Raw genomic sequence first — 23928 nt, 5'->3', positions numbered from 1 at the left:
CCTGTCATAAAGTGAAGCAAAAAATCAATTAGGCCTAGGCTATATGAAAAACAATAGCCTACACAAAATGGACGCTATTGTTTTCTCAGCCAGGTTTTACCATGGTCGTTTAACAATGAAAGCCACTTGTTAAAATGTCTTGAAACCAGATTAAGTAACTTTATACCTGCAATTTACAGGGCTTTTTTGATCGCTTTGGTTCTATTATCGCAACTATGTGGTACAATTTCACAACTCTTAGTAAAGTCCGATCTCATCACACTTGTAACACAGTCCTTCATTCAAAACTTGCCATTGTGCATTCATTTGGATTGTATCTCTCACCACACAACCAATGATTCAAAATATAATTGTTCTGTGAAACGTCATGAGAACATATGGTTTAATCACCAAAACACACCATAATAATATATTTTCAGTTTAGTCTTTTAACTACAAGTGAATCCAGTAACAAACAATGCAAAATAGGCCTACATGTTTCAAATCGCCATTAGAAGTGCTGAAAGTAATAGGCTATACTACAGTAGCCTAGTGTTAAAGACAGATTACAGATTTCACATTAGGTAATAGCCTACACTTACATTACGCAACATTTACAAAATCTATCATTTCCATATCTATCAAGTGTGTAATCAAGTTGCGATCAAAGAAGACATCCTCTACAATAATTTGGCCAAATTTGTTTTTACATTACTTTTCAGATATACTTTGTAACATATACTGTAAAATCAAATGTACACGGTTACAGTAAATACTATAAAACAAATTACTGTAACTAAATGAAAACCAAGCATAATACTGTATTTAGCACACATTACACTACAGTAATTTGGATCAAGCTTGTCTTGAGCTTTTGGCCATAGATTTTCATCCACATTACAATGAATGTCATCATTGTTCATTCACCTTGGGAAAAAAACATTTGGCGTGGCAAATCCATGTTTATATTGGTCTACACTGATGTCATCACATGCCCACCTCTCTGAAGGATCCCTTGTTCCTGAGCTCTTCATTTTCCTTGCTGTCTATCCCCCCCCCACTGTGTAATTCTGTGTGTTAGTCAATTGAACATGTGATAACATGTTTGAAGAAAACAGCCATTTTGATCTGCTTTGAGTTTTGTAGAGTTGTGATGTTTTACTTGCGATAATAGTACCAAAGCGATAAAAAAAACTAGCAGTGCAGTGATTTGGAACGTTAGTTAAACTTTTGACTGGAACTATGTTTTACTGGTTTTAACAAACGAACATCTGCGAACCAATCAGGAACGAGTATTTCTCAGGTAGCCTATTGATACTGTAAATGGTATCATTAACAAACCGCTAGGCTTGAAACTGTGCCATGGGTCAAGCATTCTCTCAGGCTGACTAAGCCCTGACCTCAATGGCACTTGGGCCTTAAAGTAGACTTTTAATCCTATTTCTCTTTGAACTAGCCTAATATAGGGTAATGGCAGCCTCACACTACAACATAGTAACCATAGAAATAAAATGGATAGAAAGGCCATTGGACTGTTTCCAGTGGTCATTTGATTGGTACAAAACAAAATGGCGATTGTTGTTAGTTGTCAGGGTGACAATATGCATGTTGTCAGACACTTAGAATATTAATCTGAGCCTGTGAAGGTAAATTCAAGCTAGACAATTGCCCTATTAACTTACATTGTAGCTTGTTTCGCTCCTGCCGACTGTAGCCATCTTTCTTAATACTGGACCAACGTCAAAGATTGTTGTACCCATCAGTCAGGAAAATAGGGTCCAGGTTAAAAAAAACAGTAGTTACCCTTTAAGTAAGTCATGTCTAACTTTAGAAACTTTTCCAGTCAGACCCAAGGTAATTGAAATAATTGATAAGTCATTCAATTGTCAGTTCTATGTAAAAAATAATAATACGAACTAGGGCTGGGACGTCATCGATTACGTAAATGCGTCGACACAAATAATTTGCGTCGACGCGTCACTAAATAAAATAAATAAATAAAACTTGCGTGCAAATTAAATAATGTAATGCGGAACTAATGTAATACGGAACTACTGTTAGATACGTGGGTTCTAGGGACACCTAATCTGTAGCCCCACCTTAGCTCTGAACTAGCAAAGGGGTAAGCTCATAGACAGTGTATAAGAATGGACCAACAGATCCCGCTGCTCTGGACGGAGACCAGTGAAGGCCATTAGAAGCACTTTTCCGGTGATGGCTGAGCGTTACTGCGTAGCCTCCAACTGAGAGAGACGACGTAAATGTGACGTGAGCAACGTGTCTGAAAGTTGTAAGTCTTCTGGTAGCTGTGCCAAGAGAAATCTCAATCATTCCGAATGTTGCAGAGACGGAGAGCTTAGGTATATGTAAGGAGATAACATGGACACAGGCTAATTATTGCTAACTAAAATGCTAGTTAACATTAGTAATTACACTTAAACAGCTAATGTAAGTCGAAACTGCCTGCGAGCTTCTCCTGTACTATAATTCCTCTACTATGCGACAGTAAGTTGCATGGTTATGACACAATCGTTGCCTATTTTTACAAAAACGTCTGCTACGGAGACATAACGTGAGGTACAAGGTAATTGAGCCTTTTATACATTGTCGTGTTTCTTTAGAAATAAACAATGGACAAATAAAGTCTTTAAAACGCTTCAGATGTAAAGTTATTCGCTGTCAAAGTGACATCAAAATGAATGGCAGTCAATGGAATGCTAACGGGGGGTGAGTGCTTATTAGCATCAAAATGGCGCCATAGGAGGTTCGGGTTGTGAGGAGACGCTTACCCCCTTGGGTAAGCTTCTTCTCGGACCCATGGATGTATTAAGAGAACGCTCGGAACACGTAGCTCCTATGGCGCCATTTTGATGCTACCAAGCCATCACCTCCTGTTAGCATTCCATTGACTGCCATTCATTTTGACGTCACTTTGACAGCGAATAACTTTACATCTGAAGCATTTAAAGACTCTATTTGTCCATTGTTTATTTCTAAAGAAACACGACAATGTATAAAAGGCTCCATTACGTCAATTATAAGTCTGGATTTTTTCCTAAACTCTTAATTTATTATTTTATTATAAAGGTAAAATTAAGCATTGGGTATGTGTTATTGTTTAATTTAAAAAAAATCTAAATCTACTTTATATTTTGTAACAATGAATAGAAATGAATAAATATAAAATATAACTAGTTCAATCACTGTTTTGGTGTATGCAAAATCCAATAATAATTAAAATTACTTTATAAGAAACACTGAAGGTGTGTTTGGGCTTATCATGATTTAAATATTCATGACAAAGAAAATTCAACATATCTTGAAATGGTCAGTGTGAGTTATAGGCTATTAAATAGGTGAACATATGAACAAAGAAATCAAACCAAGAAAAGCCTTCCTCAAAAAGACATTAAGGCATCTTTATATTTTCCTCATAGATGTTTTCTCTCACTTTACATCTGCACTTCTCTTTTTGTGTGTAGAATTCATTATGGAAGCAAACCAACAACTGAAGTTAAGACTCAAGGATTACTTTGAACACAGCCCTGTTGTCAAATGTGTTTTTTTCCTTCCGCCTGGCTCTTGTAGAGAGGGTATACAGTGGAGGGGGAATTTGCCTGCCCTTGCGATCCACAATGGAATGCCGTGTTTATGGCTGCATTTTTCGTAATTCCTGCCATCATATCTTTTCTGCTAATGGTGATAATCTATAAATGCAAGTCTCCAAGTTTGTCCAGCTTTATCCCTCCTTTTATTTGGGTGGTTCTCCTTTTCCTTAATGGCCAATACTTTATCTGTGCAAAGACATACTGGCCAGGCACATTTGTTTCTGTTGACAAAACTTATCTGAAGTGGTGTACGCCAACCAACAAAACAAGATACTCATCAGAACTCAGTTTGTTCTCAGGTGAGAAAATTATCTTTTGTTTCTTTTGGTTAGGCAAGATGTCAGAAATGTATTTGTAGAGTAAGAGCATCAGTGTTGATGAACATCTTGGTTCTCTGTCTTACTAAATTCTCTGTCAACTGTCTACTCTTTAGGCAATCGGACTTGGTCTGCTTACATTTTTATCCGTGGTTCTCTTTGTATATGCTATAAGGAAATGGCAAAAAAGAAGGGGCTATTGTTTCTGAATATATTGAACTTCAGCAACCCACAAGATCCAGAAGGAACAAAATAATGGATTATGTTATATTTCAGTATTAGATATGCCTTGTTATGCAGAACATAGACAGGAAGAGTGTCTTTAAAAACACATGATTAGAAAAACATACATATCCATCTGTTAACCCTCCAATCTTTAGTTTTATTTCGCCCATGTTGTTCTCCATAATTTGGTATTGCAAGCAGCGTCTTTAGTTCCTGCCAGCTGTGAGTTTTGCCATCTTTTATAATCCCATGCTCTATGTCTGTTGTATGGAAGAAGGCAAGTGTTTGCTAACATGCAGTGGTGGGTTGTAATTTACTCAAGTACTATACTTAGGTACAAATTTAAAGTGCTTGTACTTGTCTTTTCATGCCACTTTCTACTTTTACTCTAGAGAAATATTGTTATTTTTACTCCACTACATTATTCTGACAGCTTTAGTTACTAGTTACTTTACAAATTTAGATTTTTGCATACAAAACATATTTGTAAAATACGATGTTTATTATAAATTAAACTATCCAACAATATAACGGTCTACAAATCCAGCTGAAATGATTGGACAATTAAAAAAAAACCTGTTGGATCGTTTCCCGTTTGTAAAATGTGAGGATTTTTCTGCATTGAGTACTTTTACTTTTAATACTTTAACTACATTTTCCTTATGATACTTATCGTTTTACATAAGTAACATTTGCAGGACTTTTACTTGTAACAGAGTATTTTTACAGTGTGGTATTAGTACTTTAAATTAAGTAAAGGATCTGAGTACTTCTTCCACCACTGCTAACATGTCTGTTGGCTGGTTTGATTTGGCCGTCTCTTCTCTAGTGGCCAAACAATCAGCAGAAATACTGCTTTAAGAACATACATTACTCAGAGCTAAATTATTTTAACCTTGTCTGTTATGGTCTGTGATATATTTTTTATAAAAGCATATGTTTTCAGCTTTACCTTTGCTAGCACAAAGCATGGTGCGTAATAATGAAATAGATGATTGAAAATGTTTTTATTTCAATATATCAAGATTGTGGCATGTATATATTATAATGTAAGATGTTTTTTTTTTTTTTACAACTAAATAGGACACACACACACACACACACACACACACACTCTGACTTTACTGACAATCACCCCCCACACCTAAATAATATTAATTTGGTCTATATAATTTTGGTTTTATATTAGGGATGCACCGAATCCAGGGTTCGGGTTCGGATGAATTTTGGGCTTTTTGGCGTGGTTCGGTTTCGGCCGAACCTTAGAATTTTTTTCCACCAAACCGAACCCTACGTTTGCACGGCGCACGCTACACTGGTCGACATAATGTAGGTGGACTGTTCAATGCAGTAGGCTGTGAGAAAGTGAAAATGGAACTCGCGAGCAGAAAAAGCAGCGCCTGGCAGCACCCCTAGCCAAAAGAAAGCGGCCCAAGCTGAACCACACGCCCAACCCGCAATGACGACCTGTTCTGTGGCGGCAAGGACCCCAAACAACACACTACATAGCTGCTGCCAAAACACCTGCGCAGGAAACATCCGAAATAATATGAGACGCGCATGAAGGAATCCACAGACAGCAGCCAAAACACAGCAACCCCAGGTACGGCAAAGGAAGGACAGTCACAACTAAAAACTTGTGTTAACCAGACAGCCTCTCCCGGGCTGTCAGCTGTTCTCTCGGAGTTTCTCTATAGTGGGAGCAGAGCAACTGCTGCTCGTTCGCTAACGTTAGCTTTCTAATTTCACCCACCCAACATGCCTTCATCATACACTGGTTAGCGAAAATTTGCCAAACTAAATTGTCACTCATCTGGCGATAGCGATGTGCTTTCCTACGATGTGAAAAGAGTGTGTGAATTCAAAATAAAGTTGTTAAATTTAAGGTATTTTATTGTGTAACCTCTCAGTTGAAGGTTAAGAGGAAGTTACCGTGAACATAGAGCTTTTATTGTGATGGGATATATATAAGCATTATAGCCATGTTGACAGACAAGTTTACAGCTGGCATACATCGCACACAGAGAATTGTTGAGTAAATCTTGAATTTCCCACACAAATTTTATTCATGTTTAACCTTTGTCCCAACAAAAACAAATCTCCAGAGTAACCTTACAATTGAAATGCAGGTGAATGTTACAAGCAAAGCAACTGCCAACAAAGCAGCGAGCACATCAATAGAGTTGTAAACAAACCAGGACATTTTGTTAGACTGTGTCTGCAGATGACGGGCTCCTTTATGTCTGATGACATATTCTATCCAAAACACTGCCTGGTCCAGTGGTTTCAGGGGCTGATCTCTGTGCAGCCTTGAGAGCTTCTGCATGTTTTCCCTGTAAGATGAATTGTAAAGAGCTGTCATCAGGGCATCTGCAAACATGTGTCTATCAAGCTCGGCAATATCCACAATCACAGCTCCTCCCTTTGCTTTGATTCTGGAGAGGTTATCGGCCTGATCAAAGAATAAGGGAAGTCCAACTACAGGAACTCCATGGTAAATTGTCTCCTGAACCCCGTTTGTGCCTCCGTGGGTGACAAACACTCTAGTTTTGGGATGTCCTAAGAGGTCGTTCTGTGGCAGCCAGTTGACCAATAATGTGTTGTTGCCCAGGTTGGCTGGCTTCTGTCCAATATACCTCCATACAACCTTCTGAGGCAGCTGGGCAAAGGCTGCAGCAATCTCCTCAGTGACATCTTGAGGAAGCTTCTTGACTAAAGTTCCTAAGGTCATCATAATGACCCCATGGTCTCCAGAGCTCTGGACAAAATCCTCCAGGTCCACAGTGAGTGGCTTTGGGGGCTTGCACTGAAATCCAGCAATGTAGACTATATTTGGCATTGTTGGACGTGGAAATTCAAAGACAAAATCATTCCTCATAAGCCATATATCTGCATCCAAGAAAAATGTTGAGTAATCCACACTGGGACCAAAGTACTTCTTAACTACTGGTTTGTAATGAGGTTCTGTGATGTATGACATTATGTACATACCAAAAATATAACTCAAAACATTCTTTATTCTTTGAGGGAAGGTCATCGTATCTGTCAACTCTGTTGCAGTGAAAGGAATGTATGACAGAGGTGAGGGGGCAATAAGGAAATGAGCTTCACCTTGAATGGTCCATCGGACATTGTAAACAAGAGGAACTTGGAGCCGACGTGCCAGCATTGCCCCTACGCCGATGCCGGGGTCAGTCAGAACCACGTCATATTTGGCTTCATGGAAAGACTGCATCAGGTTTTCATCTTCAAACATCTGAATGATCAGTTCACTCATTCCCTTATGGAGCTGAGACATCTGGTTCACAACCAGCTGCTCCATCTGAATATGAGTCCAGATTTTAGACCAAAAGGATGTATGCTTACCCTGAAGCCGGATCTCCAGCTGTCGAGACAAAAATGCTTTAAAGTAGTTTTCCTCAAATCCACCAGGGCTAGGAACAGTGACAGAGGTGTAGAGAGGAGACTTTTCGCTGACGTACCAGCTATCGGACGCACAAACTACAGTGACCTCATGGCCTTGGGCATGCAGTTCCTTTATGAGTACTTTCATGTTTACCCAATGGCTTCCATCCAATGGGAACACCAGGATTTTGCCCCCAGATGCACTGGATAGTTGAATCAACAGTAGAGCAAAGGTGATCAGAGACGATTGAGGCACCTTCATACTGACTTCCCTCAGAGACCTTAAAAATACACAAAAATAATTCAATAAGAGACTACTGCTTGTCTGGTTTGCACATGTTTGTGTTTACAGTCATAGTATAACATGAAACGCAGTGATGGAAAAAATCTGAGTACATTTGCTCAAATACTGTACTTGAGTACAATTTTGAGGTACTTTGTAATTTGATGTTACTTTATACTTCTTCTCCACTACATTTCAGATGGATATATGCACTTTTCACTCCCTACATTATTTGACAGCAATAGTTACTTCTTACTTTGCAGATAAAAAAATCGACACATAACACAAAAACATACCATATGCTTGTAAAATAGAATACACTGTTTGAAGATTAAACCAGTGGCTGGGACCTCTTGTCATGTTTCAGGTGTCTAAGTTGTTGAGCAGTTCCACCAGAGACATTTTCCCTCTAAACTTCTCAGATGGTCTCATTTAAATAACAGTTTGATGCCAAAAGACACAACAACTGATGAAATAAAATTTTAAAACATCAGTTGATTGCAACAACTGTTTACAAGATTACCTTGTTAAACTTTATATATACAGTACACCTAACTACCAAGACTTGCACAAACCATGTTTCAACAAAACACACACTCCATGTCTGTTTTTACTTTACGTGTGCATAACACAGCTTTTTATTAACACTTACCCAAATCCAGGTACAAGATAACCCGCCTTCAAATGCCAGTTCAACAACAGTTTTAGTTATTTGATAAGATGGTAGGTGTACAGAAAGAAAGTGAATGCACCTCCTAGTTGCATGACTGGCTGGCATGTCCTGACATGTGATGTATTATGAACTGCTCTGTTGTAAAGGTGTGTACTGCTGCTGCAGCTAGGGGCCACGTTGTATAATGGTTGTATTTTGTGTATGTACTTCCCGTGGTACTGCAACAGCAGGAGTTCATGTTTAGTTGTAAGCAGAACATATTTATCCATCCATGGGCGTCCGTTTGGTTTGAAATGTGCTGGGGACAGAGACGCATTCGGAAGTGCATTTCCAGAAGCGCTGGGTACAATGACGCATTCTTTTTTTTTCTCTCTCTTTCGCGCAGGTCATGTTTTGAAAGACGCTGTCCTGTAGCTTACTAATGTAGTGTAGAGTGTGTGTGTGTGTGTGTGTGTGTGTGTGTGTGTGTGTGTGTGTGTGTGTGTGAGATTCAGCCCAGTTTGTTATCTTTAAAAAACGAGCCAGCTGTTCGTGGAGCAAAAATACATAATTTGGCCCCTTGACCAACAGTCAGGCCATCCATGTGTTTCGTTACTCACGTTATTGTTGACGTCGGTGTCACTGACTAAGGTAACGTTAAGGTTGGTAGCTGCAGACTCCTCATTAACGCTGGCTCTGGCACACGCGTTGTTTTGAAGCCAGGCTAATAATAATGACTTACAAACTCGACACACTTCGTTTTAGTTTCTAGGTTTTCAGCAGTGAAAAATCTGTTGCGGTCAGGCTGCAGGCATCAGACAGCTTTTCCGAACTACCGTCCGTGGCTAAGCGAACTTCTGATAGGGTGGGCCGACTGTAAGTGTGGTAAATGTGGTAAGTCACATAGTGCCCTCTGGGTAATGTGTTTATGTAACGTTAGGGTTAATCTCTCTCTTTTTTTTTTTTATTTGCAAAACTTTACAAACATGTAGTATAGTGTTTGAACAGTTCGGCATCAAACACACAAAAATAATCATTTCCTAGGGTTAATCTTTCTGACACTGACGCTTTCTCTGTCAGTGGTAGAGTACCGGCTACATGCGAGAAGTAGTGGTACGCAAGAAAAAGTGCAGGTACGCTTTTAAGAGTAAAATGTAGAAGTGCCGGTACTGCGTACTGGTGAGTACCGGTCCACTTCGAGCACTGGTGGGGATAGAGATTTTTGTAGATTTGTTGGCATCTGTCGCTCAAGAATTATATGTGTTATGAAGTTTATTTACTTATTTTTTTAACTAAATTGAGCTCGAGGTTTTCAAAAAAAGTGGTGGGTACAAAATGACTCATGACACAATCTGATAGGTACGCGTACCCACCGTCCCCACCGAAATCGACGCCTATGGTGCCATCTAGTGTCAAGTCAGTGTATTCAATGTTTAATTGCCCATAATTGTTTACCTGAACAGAGCAGTAATATAAACATTGACATATATACTATATATATATATATATATATAATGGACCAACAGATCCCGTTGCTCTGGACGGAGACCAGTGAAGGCCATTAGAAGCACTTTTTCCCGGTGATGGCTGAGCGTTACTGCGCAGCCTCCAACTGAGAGAGACGACGTAAATGTGACGTGAACAAACTGTCTGAAAGTGTAAGTCTTCTGGTAGCTGTGCCAAGAGAAATCTCAATCATTCTGAATATTGCAGAGACGGAGAGCGTAGGTATATGTAAGGAGATAACATAGGCACAGGCTAATTATTGCTAACTAAAATGCTAGTTAACATTAGTAATTACACTTAAACAGCTAATGTGAGACGAAACTGCCTGCGCGCTTCTCCTGTACTATACGGTAATTCCTCTATTCCTCTACTATGCGACAGTAAGTCGCGTGGTTATAACACAATCGTTAGCCTATTTTTACAAAAACGTCTGCTACGGAGCCATTACGTGAGGTACGAGGTAATGGAGCCTTTTATACCTTGTCGTGTTTCTTTAGAAATAAACAATGGACAAATAGAGTCTTTAAACGCTTCAGATGTAAGTTAATCGCTGTCAAAGTGGCGCCAAAATGAATGGCAGTCAATGGAATGCTAACGGGAGGTGATGGCTTGGTAGCATCAAAATGGCGCCATAGGAGGTTTGCGGTCCGAGGAGAAGCTTACCCCCTTGAATATAAACCAGTCCGTTGTTTCACAGCTGCACCCATCCTAAAATTACAATTTTCCAAAAAGCATTGAGCCATAAGAACCATACTTCTTAGATACAATCTTGGGTTTTAAAATTACACATATACTGTATACATAGCATACTCATTACGCAAGGGTGGGAAAAAAACAGCACTATAAAGGTTTTCAATTAGTAGCTATCACCTTTTTTACAGTAAGCTCCATACATTTTACATATTGCTTTCACATGATCTAATCCGGTGTTTAACAACCTTTTTGGGCTTTTAACCCATTAAAACTAAGTTCCTTTCTACCCCTCGTTACAGGTTGCATCCTCCCAGAATGTTTTATCTGAATACTTTTCAGGGACTTGAAGATGTACAATTACAGTACACAGTAATTCAAATCCAAAGCAAGGATTAGAAGACATAAACATAACTTGTGCTTTAATGTTTGTTCTTTTAATCAACTACTGACCCCTTAGATTTATTTTGGCCCCCAGGTTAAAAATGTATTGCTCCAATCTATTGCACATAAATGATGTTAACACACTTTACAGTACTGTATCAGTAAACATTGGGTTAGGTATTCATCAGCATAAAAACATTTAAATTGATATGATAATGTTCTATATAGGATAGGAAGAAGAAGAAGAAGAAGAAGAAGAAGAAGAATAGTCTTTGTTGTCATTGTACATTTACAACGAAATTGGATGCAGTCCTATCAGTGCAAACACCAGCAAAGGTGCAAACCAGGTGAATAAATAAATATAAAAGAGCCTCTAAAAGTCACTATAAAAACATATAAAAAGAGACAGAAGATTGTAAAAAAAAAAAAGAAAGAAAAGAAAGTAAAGACACAAAAACACAAACATACCACACATACAAGACATTCACTGTAAGATTCATGGCGTCTCTGAGTCTGTTTGTCCGTTTTTTTTATTTGTCCTGAAACGCCTCCCCAAGGCAATAGTTTAAACAGTGAGTGTCCCTGGTGAGATGGATCTTGTAGTAGTCTATGCTCTGGACTTTTTTGAGGCAGCAGGAACTGTAAAGACCTTCCAGGGAGGGGATGGGGCAGCCAATGATCTTCGACAGCTGTTAATGTAACATGCACACATCATGCATTTATTTTTTAGTTTAGTTAGCTTTTATGACATTGTAAAAAAGAGGACATAGGAGGACACACACAACTACAAAAGAAACCAAGGATGACACTATTAATTCCAAAAAATGTGGTCCTTGATGTGAAGATAACAAAGATGCAGGGGTTCAGGCCATGGGCCAATGTTACCAACAAGCCAACACAATAAATATCATAACCATTAAAATCCCTCCAAGTGAAACAACCAAACAACTATAAAGATTTCCATACATACTTACCAGCCAGAAGCCAATACTTCTAGGGGGAGATAGGACAAGGACTATGAACTATGGAAAATTTACTTTTGGTCATATGCTCTGATCGATACTTTTTGGAGCTATATAGACGTTTTTGAGGCCTTAGTTTGAATCATTTATTACTTTAAGACATATTTAACACCTCTATGACAGCCTAAAACATCTGAAACTGTTTGACTTCACAAAGGTAGTACAGGTTTGTGTTGGACTGCATTATACTGTGCTGCTAGTTATCTGAAAGGAGCTTTAATCATACCAAAGGAACAACTTTTCTGGTAAACAATCAAACCCTTTTTTACATGGTTGATTAACCTGTGTGCTGCTGGGCCCTGTTGCCTGAAAGTTCCAATTAAATACCCTGCACACTATAAATGGTAGCTTTATTATATTTTGCACATAGGCCCAGAAACCAACCAGTAGTCCTTTACTGAAAACCTATTTTTGAATGACAGTTTGATTATGCACACTTTTATTAAGCCATAAACAACCTGTGAGCACAGTATTCCCAAAGAAATTTGCAATTAATCCAAAGCCAACCAACCAACACACAGTTAACCTGCGTCTTTTGGGGCCCCTAGAGGTCTAGGTCCCCAGGCCAGCTGCCCGCTTTACTCTATTGGTAACCCAACCTTGCTTTTTTTTTTTTTTTTTAAACATTCTAAAGGTTTTGTTTGCTTGCATATTATATCTTGCATATTTATTGTATGTAGGCCCTATATATGGGCTCCAGGTTGTAAGCACAACTACGAAATGAGTGCTAAATAAAATCATGTCATGAAATAATAACAAACTAACACAACAAACATTAAAACAAAATATAATTAAGTTAATTTAAAGTGTCATAACTGTCAAATACCACTGACAGTGTTCATCATAGACCTAACCCTCCAGCCCTTTGTTGTTGTTCTCACGCTAATGTGCGAGATCCGTAGACCCGACTTAACTGCGCGGTCACATTCCGCCCCGACTTCCCCTCTGCCAGCGGCCTGGTGGTTTGAGATGAGTAGAAGATGTCGGTTTCGGGGCTGAAGGCCGAATTGAAGTTTTTGGAGTCTATTTTTGACCCAAACCACGAACGATTCAGAATAATAGACTGGAAACCCGATGAACTTAGTTGCCAATTTAACGTAACAGGAGAGAAGCTGCTGATCATTCACTGCAACATCACGGTGAGTCCAGGCCAGCTCTGCGCACAAGCTAACCTAAGCCACTGACTATCGACTGAAACCAAATCATTCCGCGGAAGGTTCCGTGTTTACAAATGAACTACGATTAAAGTGTTCGCTTTTATTTTCATTTTGTGTTTAAAGCCATCAAGGTTTAAATAATCCCGTTTATAAACAAGCCAACAAAGCGCCAGTGTTAAATCCACTTTGAAAAAGTGTTCAAGGAAACGTCGTTTAGTAACGTTGACGCTAGCCTGTCTTGTTAGCCACAATAACTGCGTTACTGTTTGCAGCACTACGGCTGCTAACTTTCATACTTCTGAACCGTATCTAGTTTAATTTTAACGGGTTTTAGCTAAGTCATATGGGGACTTTAACTACATCACAGCTGTTTTAAAAATATAAATATTTCAAAGAACACATCTATCTGAACAGGCATACCGCTGAATGTCCCCTTAATATCGTTAACGTTTAGCTAATAGAGGAGGTTTAATGGGATGTTGGTTTTCTGCCTTTTCAGTAAATAGACCGATCCCTGTGGCGGACTTATTAAAGCTGTGACGTTAATGGTTCCTTTATCAGGACACCAAAATATGTGGAAAGCGATATAATGTAGAATAGATATTAATGAGTCTGCAATCGTATTATACCAAAGATGCCCTAACTAAAGATAACGTTAGAGCATTACAAGCTGCGCCAATGGCATGAAACGGTACACACTTCCTGTTTCCTAAGTGGGCGTGGCCTCGTTTGTAAGCGTAATGACCGTCATGTGGATGGATGAAAAGTTAATTTGCATAAATAAATTATATTTTCTTTTGTTAACATTCGATATTTATACAGGTAAAAGACATATTTAGCATGACGACAATGTCTATGGCATGGATGTACAATAAGAACTGGATACAGCGTTCAAGGTGGAGCCCCGTTGAAGTGGCGCATGAAGCCAAAAAAAGTTCAACTGTTTGCCAAAATTACCCGGATGATCGGCACTGCTTCCGCATTGTGTGGCCCTTAGAGCAGGCGAACTAGACACTCCAACCGACACAGCCGGCTACTTCTGGTTTAGCACTCAGGCTAACTTGAATGGGGATTAAATGATTTAATGATGCGTCTCTTCTAGACTTTCCAAATGTTATCTGATCGAATGGATCAAATTCTGATAATGAAATGAATCGTTTCGCGGAGGTTGTGACGCTGTAAAAAAAGACATATATAGCCAGATGTTTCTTTCGCAATGTAAGTCTATGGTAAAAAGTCATTTTGGGCCAGAGAATATCACGTGACGGACACAGAACATGTAATGCCACCGTTTGGCCTCTATGTCAAATTGGCTTCAAAGCCCAGCACACTTCCTGTAAATACATTATAAGTAATGGAAATAATCTTCAATCTTGTGCAACACTTGAATTTAACCATCAGAAAGTATAGATAATGTCCCTTATTACTTAGGCTCACTCTTGTCATGGCTCCTGTATTTGTGTATGGTTCAGGTGGTGCTGCAGATCACTCATCCTAACATCCTGACCACATCTTCCTCTTTAAGCATCCTCACGCAGTTACACAGCAGTTACACAGCAGTTACACAGCAGTTATACAGTGGCTTAATCCACTTGATTTAGCTAATCAGTTATAAGAAGAGCAGGTAGAGATGGAAAATATGCTGGGATTTTAGTACCGGGGATAAGGATTGAGATCCGCTGCCTTGATACACTGATGTGTTGACCAGGTTGTATGGGACATGATCCAATGTGAGTGTCTTCTTTGAATTTGGGTTTTTGATGCTTAGTGCTAGATCCCAAAAAGATAAGGAGATGAAAGAAACTGAAATGTTGATTAGCATTCACTTCAACAAGTCATTGAAATGCTTCCAATTTTCCTGAAAGCTCTGATATATGTGACTTGGCGCTTGACAAGACAGAAAGCCTCGAAGCCTCATGTCAGCCACAGTCTGTCATTCAAGGTATATAAGATCCAATGTAATGGTTGTAGAGCTATATTGTCAATGCACAGTACTTTAAAGCCTCGCACGACTAACCTAATTATACAACTGTCTTGAGTTGTCCGATGACAATGATTCAGTGCGATTTCATTTGATGAAACCTAGCAGTAGCACATAGAGGTGTTTTTTTTTTCTGCGATCCTTGCCACCCCGAGCATGAATGACCCTTTGCGCACATTCACACACGCACACGCTTCTGGCATTGCACACACAGCAGCAGCTTCGTTAATTTGACAGCAAAGCTTCAGTCAACCGATTTGTAACGTTAGGATCGGGCCATCGGCCGATTCTTGGTCCATTTAGATAGATCCAGGGGTCCATGTATCAGTGTAGACGTATCTGTGATAATACAACCGGATACTGATTCATCTGTGAATCTTTACTCCCCTAATCCTTACCACTGAAAATGACCAGTACATTACATGACGTACATTCCGCACAGCTTGAGCTTACTTGCTACACTACACAACAGTCCAACTATATTTTTTCCCCCCCACTATACCATAATCTCCTAGAATGAAGAATAAACCCTTTTATAAGTCATTCTCTTGCATCTTCAGTCATTTAAACTGAAGGTCACACATGATGACAACTGTAACATTTGGTCTGAAATCATTTATAGCTTTGGAATAAACTTTTAACATTTTATGTAGATTAGATATCCCTGGGCAACATTTTGGTTTCATAAACGCAGAGTTCTCTGTTTAGTGTTAATATACAATCTGTAGACAATAAAGCTATTAACAAACAAGCATGACTGACTTCATTTCCATGTCCTACTGTTGACTCTGTTGCAGGAATCCTATCCCTCAACACCCCCAATATGGTTTGTTGACTCTGATGATCCTAGTCTGGCTGAAGTGTTGGAGCGCCTAGAGGATGTGAGAAAAGGCACCACATTGGTAAGTTGGTAGAATTGTTACAGTTGTTGCAGTTTGGTTTTCAATATTAATGTCTTATTTTTTTTTGTTGCTGATTACACCCACAGCTCCTTCAGCAGTTGAAGCGCCTCATTTGTGATCTTTGTCGGCTTTACAACCTGCCACAACATCCAGATGTAGAAATGCTTGACCAGCCTCTACCTGCTGGCCCGATTACCCAGGAGCGAAAGGTACTCACTTAAAGCCAGAGTAAAATTCAATGTGTTTTTGTTGCATTTGAAAACTCACTGCTTGTCAACTCACAATGTTTTACCATGCTCCAGAATGGGCCATCAGATGAGGTGACATCTGAAGAGGAAGAAGAGGAAGAAATGGCAGAGGTACCTATGCGTATTAATGACTGAATAATGAATTAATATTCTTCATAGCTTAATGGTGTAATTTGTTTTAAATCCTGTTTCTAAACATAATTGATACACTGACAGCAGGACATTGATCTGGACCAAGATCTGGACCATTACGACATGAAAGAAGAGGAGCCAGTTGATGGAAAAAAGTCAGAAGATGACGGGATAGAAAAAGAGAATCTGGCCATCTTGGAGAAGATTCGTAAAAACCAGAGACAGGATCACTTGAATGTAAGTGCTCATTCAGGTCATGGTTTTTCTTTATTAAGTTCTGTTGACTGTGACTGTAAGTGGAGGAGCTTCTTTCACTGTAAATTCTCTTTTTGATTGTTAACTTTTGGCAGCAACCTCAGTACCACTCATCACAAAAATGTGGGAGTCTCCTAGATAGCATTTTATTCAATCTGAATCCAGTATCCAATCCACTTACTGAATCCAAGTCCTTTCATATAGGCCTACCTTATCAAATGTAATTAGGATTCACATTTATAGGTAACTTAAGTTGTAAAAAGCTAAAACTCAAAAGAGTCAATTTACATTGGTTATAACCGTTTGTCTGAAACACTGTACTTTCTAGTGGCATCCCAAATAATGTTCACAACCTGGAAATGAGATCCTTCTATATATTAGAAATGTTTCTGCTTCATGGATCAATTGTTTTCTACATTGCTCTGTATAGAGAGATAAAAGGTTCGGTAAGAGATTCGTTAGCGTTGGAGTTTAGAGAATCTGGATATTTTGTTATCAACCAGGAACCGTTTGGCAAAATGGAACTGTTTCTGGAACCCAACCCTTCTCCTGGATAGTTTCACACTAGTACAGGATTAAACTATAGCCACTGGACACACATTCTTTTTTTTCTTCCTTCTGTCAGTTTCACCATGTTCAGATCAACAGTATAGCACTGTGTCCAAAACGCAGACTCATCGTTCCTTTCACTGCTGACACAGTGTGGCTGCTGCCGCAGAGGGCTCCAGCAGAAAGAAAAGCTAGGCTGTCCAGCAAAAAGTTTAGTGAGCTCTTAACTTTTTCAGCAGCACAGTCCAACATTATCAGGCATTGCAGTAGATAAAAGATGCATGCTGAAATCAGGGGGGAAAACACCAGAATGTAGTTGTGGAAATGATCCAAACTTAATAAAAAAAGAAAAAAAACTGAACTGATTCAAATTGCTGAATTTATTTAGATTATTTAAAGGTCAGTATCTTAAAATAACTGTTATCATTACTGCATGGGTACGCTTTATGATCAAAGGTGTCTCTTGTGGGCTTATGGTAGAAAAGTTTAGCAACTTAGTAACTTGTTTTTCACTGGGAAGTTGGTTGTCCTTTCAAGTGTTTGAAAATGAATCAATTTATGCTGCCATCGATTGACAGACTTTCACGTCAGGATTTGTGATTACCCTGATGTAGCCCTGTTAACCTTTTTATAGTATACTGCTTCTTCTTGTTTGTCCAGGTGTCTTACCATCGGTGTGATTCTCCTTTGTGATTTATGTTGCAGGGTGCAGTGTCTGGCTCTGTGCAAGCCTCAGACCGCCTAATGAAGGAACTCAGGGAGATCTACAGATCACAGAGTTACAAGACAGGTGACGGCAATGACATACTTCCCCACAGTGGTGACTTTTATTGTTTTAACATCTCCTCAGCAGATTGAAGTGAAGCTCTGTGTTTGTGTCATGTATTTCACAGGTATTTATTCAGTCGAACTAGTCGGTGACAGCCTTTATGAATGGCACGTCAAGTTAAGGACGTAAGTTCTCACATTCAGTGGCTTTTTAAATTTTCAAATATTGTGTTGTATAGTGCTTTCTGTTAGATTTGACTTGTCGTTCTTTTTTTACAGGGTAGACCCAGATAGTCCATTACATAGTGACTTGCAGGTCTTGAAAGAAAAGGAAGGAGTGGACTACATTCTGCTCAATTTCTCTTATAAAGTGAGTCCCGTAATAATAATTGTCAATTGTTTTATTTGGGAAAAGTTTTCTCGAGACTCAAAGTTTGTTTGTTTTTCTTCATATGACAGGATAACTTTCCTTTTGACCCACCTTTTGTACGGGTTGTCTCACCTGTGCTCTCCGGAGGGTGAGTGTGTAGTAATACCCCCCCACAATTTCTTGGTACATCCAAAAGTTGCATTCACAACAGTTCTTTAGATTCAAATGGTCTCTTTGTGAAAATCTCCCACAAAGCAAACCAAGATATTGTGAATTCAGTTTGAACAAAGTAGCAAAAAGGGCCAAGCGAACACTTACGTGATCAAATGTACATACCTGCTTTTAATATATATTAATTAACAGTCATTCTTTGTACTGATTGTTGTTGTTTCAGTTATGTTCTAGGAGGAGGGGCCTTGTGCATGGAGCTTCTCACAAAACAGGTTTGTGAATGAGTTATATAAATTCTAAGACAACTTTCCTCAACTTAAACAGCATTAATGGTTTTGTGTGTGTGTTTTTAGGGCTGGAGCAGTGCCTATTCCATAGAATCTGTCATTATGCAGATAAATGCAACTCTGGTTAAAGGAAAAGCCAGGGTGCAGTTTGGAGCCAATAAGGTAACTGATGTTATTAGTCAGATCTCAGTGTGCTTAAAATTCATGAGGGTTCACAACATTTCGAAAACGCATTTTAAGGCAAACGTGTTTATAGCGGGCACCTGGGTGGCTCACCTGGTGGAGCAGGCGCCCGTGTGTGGGGGGTTAGCTCCTCGGCGTGGCAGCCGCGGATTCGACTCCGCCCTGTGGTTCTTTGCTGCATGTCATTCCCCCCCTCTCTCTCTCTCTCTCTCCCCCCTTTCATGTCTTCAGCTGTCCTGTATGGATGGAGCCTGGAAAGCCCAAAGGATAATCTTAAAAAAAAAAAAAAAGTGTTCTAGCTATTTCAAATGACCACACACCAAAAAGGCTGTGAATCCTATAAATGGGAATACCCAGCCACACTTTAGGACAGTTTCTCATCAAAGACTTTCATGATGTACACACGACAATTCGTTGTCTGAAAAATGATGGTGGAGTGGGAGGCTGTTTCAGTCGTTGTTTGACGATTGAACAAGCAGTATATTTGAAGCATACTGAGGCCCTTAGACACCTAACTGTGTAGCAGTGGTGTTTCAGTGAAGCAATCAGGTGAAGGGAAAAGTATCTCATGTTAAATCATAGGTCCCATTTACACCCGTCATTTAAAGTGTGTTGTACCTGGATACATTAGCCGTAGAGGCTATTCCCGCAGACCTGACATAGTTAAACTTTGGAGGAGTAAAGGGTACTTATGCGTTTTGCCATATTATGCCTTTATTGGAGCCAATATTAGAAAGATGACAAGAGTAAATTATGGGAGAGAGAGATGGGGAATGACATGCAGAAAAGTTCAGACACGAACCAGGAACATTATGTTTTGTGTTTGTAGTTGTTTAGCGAGCAATTTCTGTGCATCTAACAGAACATTATATGTTTTCCAGAACCAGTACAATCTTGCCAGAGCACAACAGTCGTACAAATCCCTTGTGCAAATACATGAAAAGAATGGTGAGTAAATATTCCTAAATGTTTGGGCCTCTGTTGACATACAGTGGTATGGATCCGTTGGCAAAGGGGTTTCTCTTTCTGTTTTTACAGGCTGGTACACACCACCTAAAGAGGACGGATAAGGAGCTACTACCACTATGCACTGGGAAAATGTCTTTGGGTCAAAGTATCTTGTTTTCTTTGGAATATTCTCCCCCCCCCCCCCTTCTGACTTAACTGGGGATATATCATCTTTCTCACGGAAACCATCTCGTTGGCTCATCTGACAAGTATTCCTTCGCCCGCTCCAGGAAAAAGACTTTTTTCTGGTATCACCTTGCTTCTCCCCTCAGTGTTTTGGTGAGGAGGATGATGAGAGGGTATCACTAGTTTTCAAAATATGCTCATTTGTCTTTAAAAAAAACAACAACAAAAAACTTTTCTCACTTGAAATGTGGGGAAATGCTTTTTCTTTAGCTGCTTTGACAAAGTGGGCTTCACAAACAGTCAGTTATCCCTCTTTAAATGGAAATTTTAACAGAAGATTGATACTGAAGCTCTTGATGTGGCACCTCCCTGCACCTGTTTTTATTGGCCACAATTTTCTCCCCTTTTTTTTCTTTTGGAAATGAACTGGTACATAAATGCAAATATTGTAGAAATATTATCCAGCAATTGTTTTTATTATTTGAGCATCCTAGACAATAAATAAATAAATAAATAAATACATTTCATATTTTGGAAGCTTATCTTATAATTGAGATGACCTACCACTCGATTATCTTTTAGCTCTTTTTAGAAATATGTGAAGAATATCGGGCTGGGTTGTTAAACTAAGATTTAACTGTTGTCTGTGAACAAATCCACCAGTGGTTCATAATAAAACGGCGCCAATGGACATGAAATATCTCAGAATCTGCATGTTGCATACCTTGAGAAGAGGATACATAGATATATTTTCACCAGAAGACGACTGTCATTTTGGAAATTGTAACAGATCTAATGAAGTTAAAGAGCGCTTTTTGCCTCATTCCTGTTAACACAACAAGGCCCTACAAGCACTCAGTTTCACTAAAGCTGCAGTGGTTGATGCCTCATTTGATGCTGAAAATGAAGCCCTGTATGTGCAAAGCTAACAGCATACTGCACGGGAGCCTCCTCTCAACCGCTGTTATAAAGGATAGTTGGATTTGATTACAGTCACTTTGTTAAGCAGTATCACACTGGGATTGGCTTTTTAGAGGGAATAAACGAAGTGTGTTTGGATGTGATTTTATTTTTTTCCCCCATAATTTTGCCCAGTTTAGCAGCATATTTCTGTGTCATATCTTCCTGGCATACATTGATTGTAGTGGTTTGCCCCTGCCCAGTTTACATTCAAAACTGCTTCCCTGTTACATGGCGTCACATGCAGCTAGATTCGAGCTACAAAAACATCTACTATTTGCAGGGCATTCTTTGCCACAACAATGTACCATAAATATGTTTCGGTATTGCTTTTGGTGTGTAACAAGGATAATTTAGAACTGACCTGAAACTCTGTATGAAACTGTACTTTGACCATGCAATATGCCGTAGTACATCATCACTACACTGTATCAATCTGTCGGCTCTTTTGCAGTTTATTTGTTAACGCTGTCTGCAAAAGTATGTTTGAATGGCAACTCAGGTAACAAATACTTAGGAGGGGAATCTGTACACGTACATGTTGAGTATTGGGTTCTTTTCTTGGATTTATTAATGCTCTGTACCTCTGCCGTTTAGGCTTACTTGCCGACTGATCTGGTGTCAAAAACAGAAAATGTATAATGAGCTTTATTATAATATGGGCCAAATTTCTTTTAATCCAAGTGATGTAAGTTGAAGGACATTTACAGAAGGATGCCTTTTTTGACAGGATTGGAGTAGCATGATGACCACCCCACATGTAATGGCTCATCAATACCATACATCATAATAAGTAGATTTGATTTCAGTGTGTGATATTCCTGATAAAAAAAATATTTGCACAACTGGCAACAATGTGCCTGGAAAGGTCAATTATAACAACCAATGCATTCTGAGAGAAATATTTTAAAATCAGGAAAAAGGCTTTTTTTTTTTTCTCAGCACACATCCTTTGTTACATGTCTGATATAGCTGAGGGGGGAGGAATCAACAGGTCTCATTATCAAGAAGTGTCCTCACCTGAAGGGCCAAGACTGGTCAGAGGGGATATTAAGAGACTGTTGGAGTTTGATAGTGATGCCGTGGTGAATAGACTTGCAACTTCTCTAACTGGACTGTGTTGAAAAGATTCATTTATCACATAACTGTCAATTTTCTGGCACCAACAAAACATGATCAAGTCTGGCTTTGGTTTTTCTCTTATTTCTCATTTACCATTTGAAGAAATGTTGACCATGTACAGTAATTTGTAAACTTGCATCAAGTTTATAAATAAAGAATTTTAAGATTATTGCTGTTTTACTGGGGTCCCCTGTGTATTATTTTTCAGTTGTTACTTAATGGATTGCAGATGTATTGGGCTGATATTGATATTTTATTAAATGAATAAAATAATTTACTGCTGACACGACTTTCATACTGATTTGATTTTGTATAAGTGATGTTTCCTGTCTTACAGCCCCGCAAATTCACATCACAGATCTTTTGTATTTACGACGAGGTTGACAAAGCAAAAAACTCAATTGCCGCTGAGGCACTTGAAATCAAAATGGTCTCAAATAATTTGAATATAGTCGCAGTTTGATAAACATCCACAGTCCCTAGAACAGAGAAAGCCAACCGTTTTAGTTGCCATATTCAGATATTTTTCTTTCAAATCTACCTGATTTTGAATTGTTTTATTATAACAGGCGATGTCTCTTTCCAGGTGGTTGAATAAGTCTTCAGATCCTTATTAGATCCTTTCCTAATTTTTAAATATATATATTTAACTTAAGGATTTATGTGTGAGCAGCATTTTTGTTAGTTGGTCAAAGTATAATTTGCAAAAGGCTCATTCTAATTAAGTCCTGAAAATAAGATTTTATAGTGCAGAAATACGTTTTCATCCTGTTCTTTAATTTAAATGTTTACAATATTTTCTGTATTGAGGCAAAAAAGAGTAAGGCAGGTTGTGGCACTTATATGATTATGATTGTAGAGCATTTTACTTTTCATAAGAAAATAAAACTCAGGACTCCATTCCAGGTGAAAATGACTTCAAAAGGGAGCTGTTTTTTTTTTACTGAGCAATGTATCATGTTTTATATGAAAAATAACCTGCAAAATAAGTAACTCAAGTAAAGTACAAGTACCTCAGAACTGTACTTAAGTCTAGTACTTGAGTAAATATAGCCTACTTAGTTACAATTCACATGACAGTGGGAACATCGGCCCAAATCATTCCCAGATCTTTGAAAAGCAGAAGTCATGTCTATCCCTAGCTTGTGTGAAATAAACAAAGTTATTGTATACTGTACATTACACCTCCTGCCTGAGTCTAACTACAACATGCAGCATGTTTATTTTGAGGAATATATTTTATAATTTAACTTTCAAAACAGGTTATTCTGTCCTTTAAAAGCAAACTATTCATTAAAGGCCTTTGGAGTTGTTGATGTGATTCGATACTTTAACAACATTTCAGTATTCATCAAGAGTAGGAGCCACTCTGTTCAGAGTAGCTCACACTAAATTAGAGTTTCACTCAGGTTTAACCACAGGCACAATAAATAATTCATATTTTGTTTGAGGCCAGATGAAGCTTAGAATTATTATTTTTTGGATAGGAGGGTGTTATAATGTACGTTAGCTGTGGTCTGCTTTCCGTTATTTTATTAGATAAAACAGTCTTGTTTTAAGTTTTGTGGCAGTTTTTATTTTCTTTTTTAAACATAAAAATAACCTAATCTAAAGATCCATGGTTCTTCTACAGAAATG

General features: G+C 38.7%; 1 protein-coding gene and 1 pseudogene across 4 annotated transcripts; one reads left to right on the top strand and one right to left on the bottom strand.

Annotated features, from left to right (window-relative positions):
- Window positions 1-6001: 6001 nt before the first annotated feature.
- LOC144522288 (UDP-glucuronosyltransferase 2C1 pseudogene) lies at window positions 6002-9364 on the bottom strand (annotated as a pseudogene). Of its 2 annotated transcripts, none has more exons than XR_013502392.1 (2): window positions 9090-9364; window positions 6002-7815 (listed from the first exon to the last, which is right to left on the bottom strand). The product of XR_013502392.1 is annotated as a UDP-glucuronosyltransferase 2C1 pseudogene, transcript variant X2 (transcript). The 2 variants fall into 2 exon arrangements; XR_013502391.1 differs by lacking the exon at window positions 9090-9364 and adding an exon at window positions 8470-8628.
- Window positions 9365-12973: 3609 nt separating this feature from the next.
- On the top strand, window positions 12974-22574 carry LOC144522287 (ubiquitin-conjugating enzyme E2 Q2-like). Of its 2 annotated transcripts, none has more exons than XM_078257236.1 (13): window positions 12974-13210; window positions 16007-16111; window positions 16198-16320; window positions 16414-16470; window positions 16579-16728; window positions 18001-18085; window positions 18189-18249; window positions 18343-18433; window positions 18523-18581; window positions 18828-18876; window positions 18958-19053; window positions 19956-20022; window positions 20113-22574. In XM_078257236.1, the coding sequence occupies exons 1-13, from the start codon at window positions 13052-13054 to the stop codon at window positions 20142-20144; spliced, it is 1134 nt and encodes a 377-aa protein (XP_078113362.1). In that variant the 5' UTR covers window positions 12974-13051; the 3' UTR covers window positions 20145-22574. The 2 variants fall into 2 exon arrangements, with proteins under 2 accessions (XP_078113362.1, XP_078113361.1); XM_078257235.1 differs by having other exon boundaries at window positions 12975-13210; window positions 16576-16728.
- Window positions 22575-23928: the final 1354 nt, after the last annotated feature.

Source organism: Sander vitreus, chromosome 8 (assembly GCF_031162955.1).
Source record: "Sander vitreus isolate 19-12246 chromosome 8, sanVit1, whole genome shotgun sequence".
Taxonomy (NCBI): domain Eukaryota; kingdom Metazoa; phylum Chordata; class Actinopteri; order Perciformes; family Percidae; genus Sander; species Sander vitreus.
The sequence above is the reverse complement of the archived record's forward strand: the minus strand, read 5'-3'. Positions and strand labels throughout refer to the sequence as shown.

Coding starts and splice junctions, on each gene's coding strand:
- LOC144522287 (XM_078257235.1), top strand. CDS start 13,052: ATGTCGGTTTCGGGGCTGAAGGCCGAATTGAAGTTTTTGGAGTCTATT. Junction 16,729..18,000: donor AGAGACAGGATCACTTGAAT/GTAAGTGCTCAT, acceptor TTTATGTTGCAG/GGTGCAGTGTCTGGCTCTGT. Junction 18,434..18,522: donor TGCTCAATTTCTCTTATAAA/GTGAGTCCCGTA, acceptor TTCATATGACAG/GATAACTTTCCTTTTGACCC.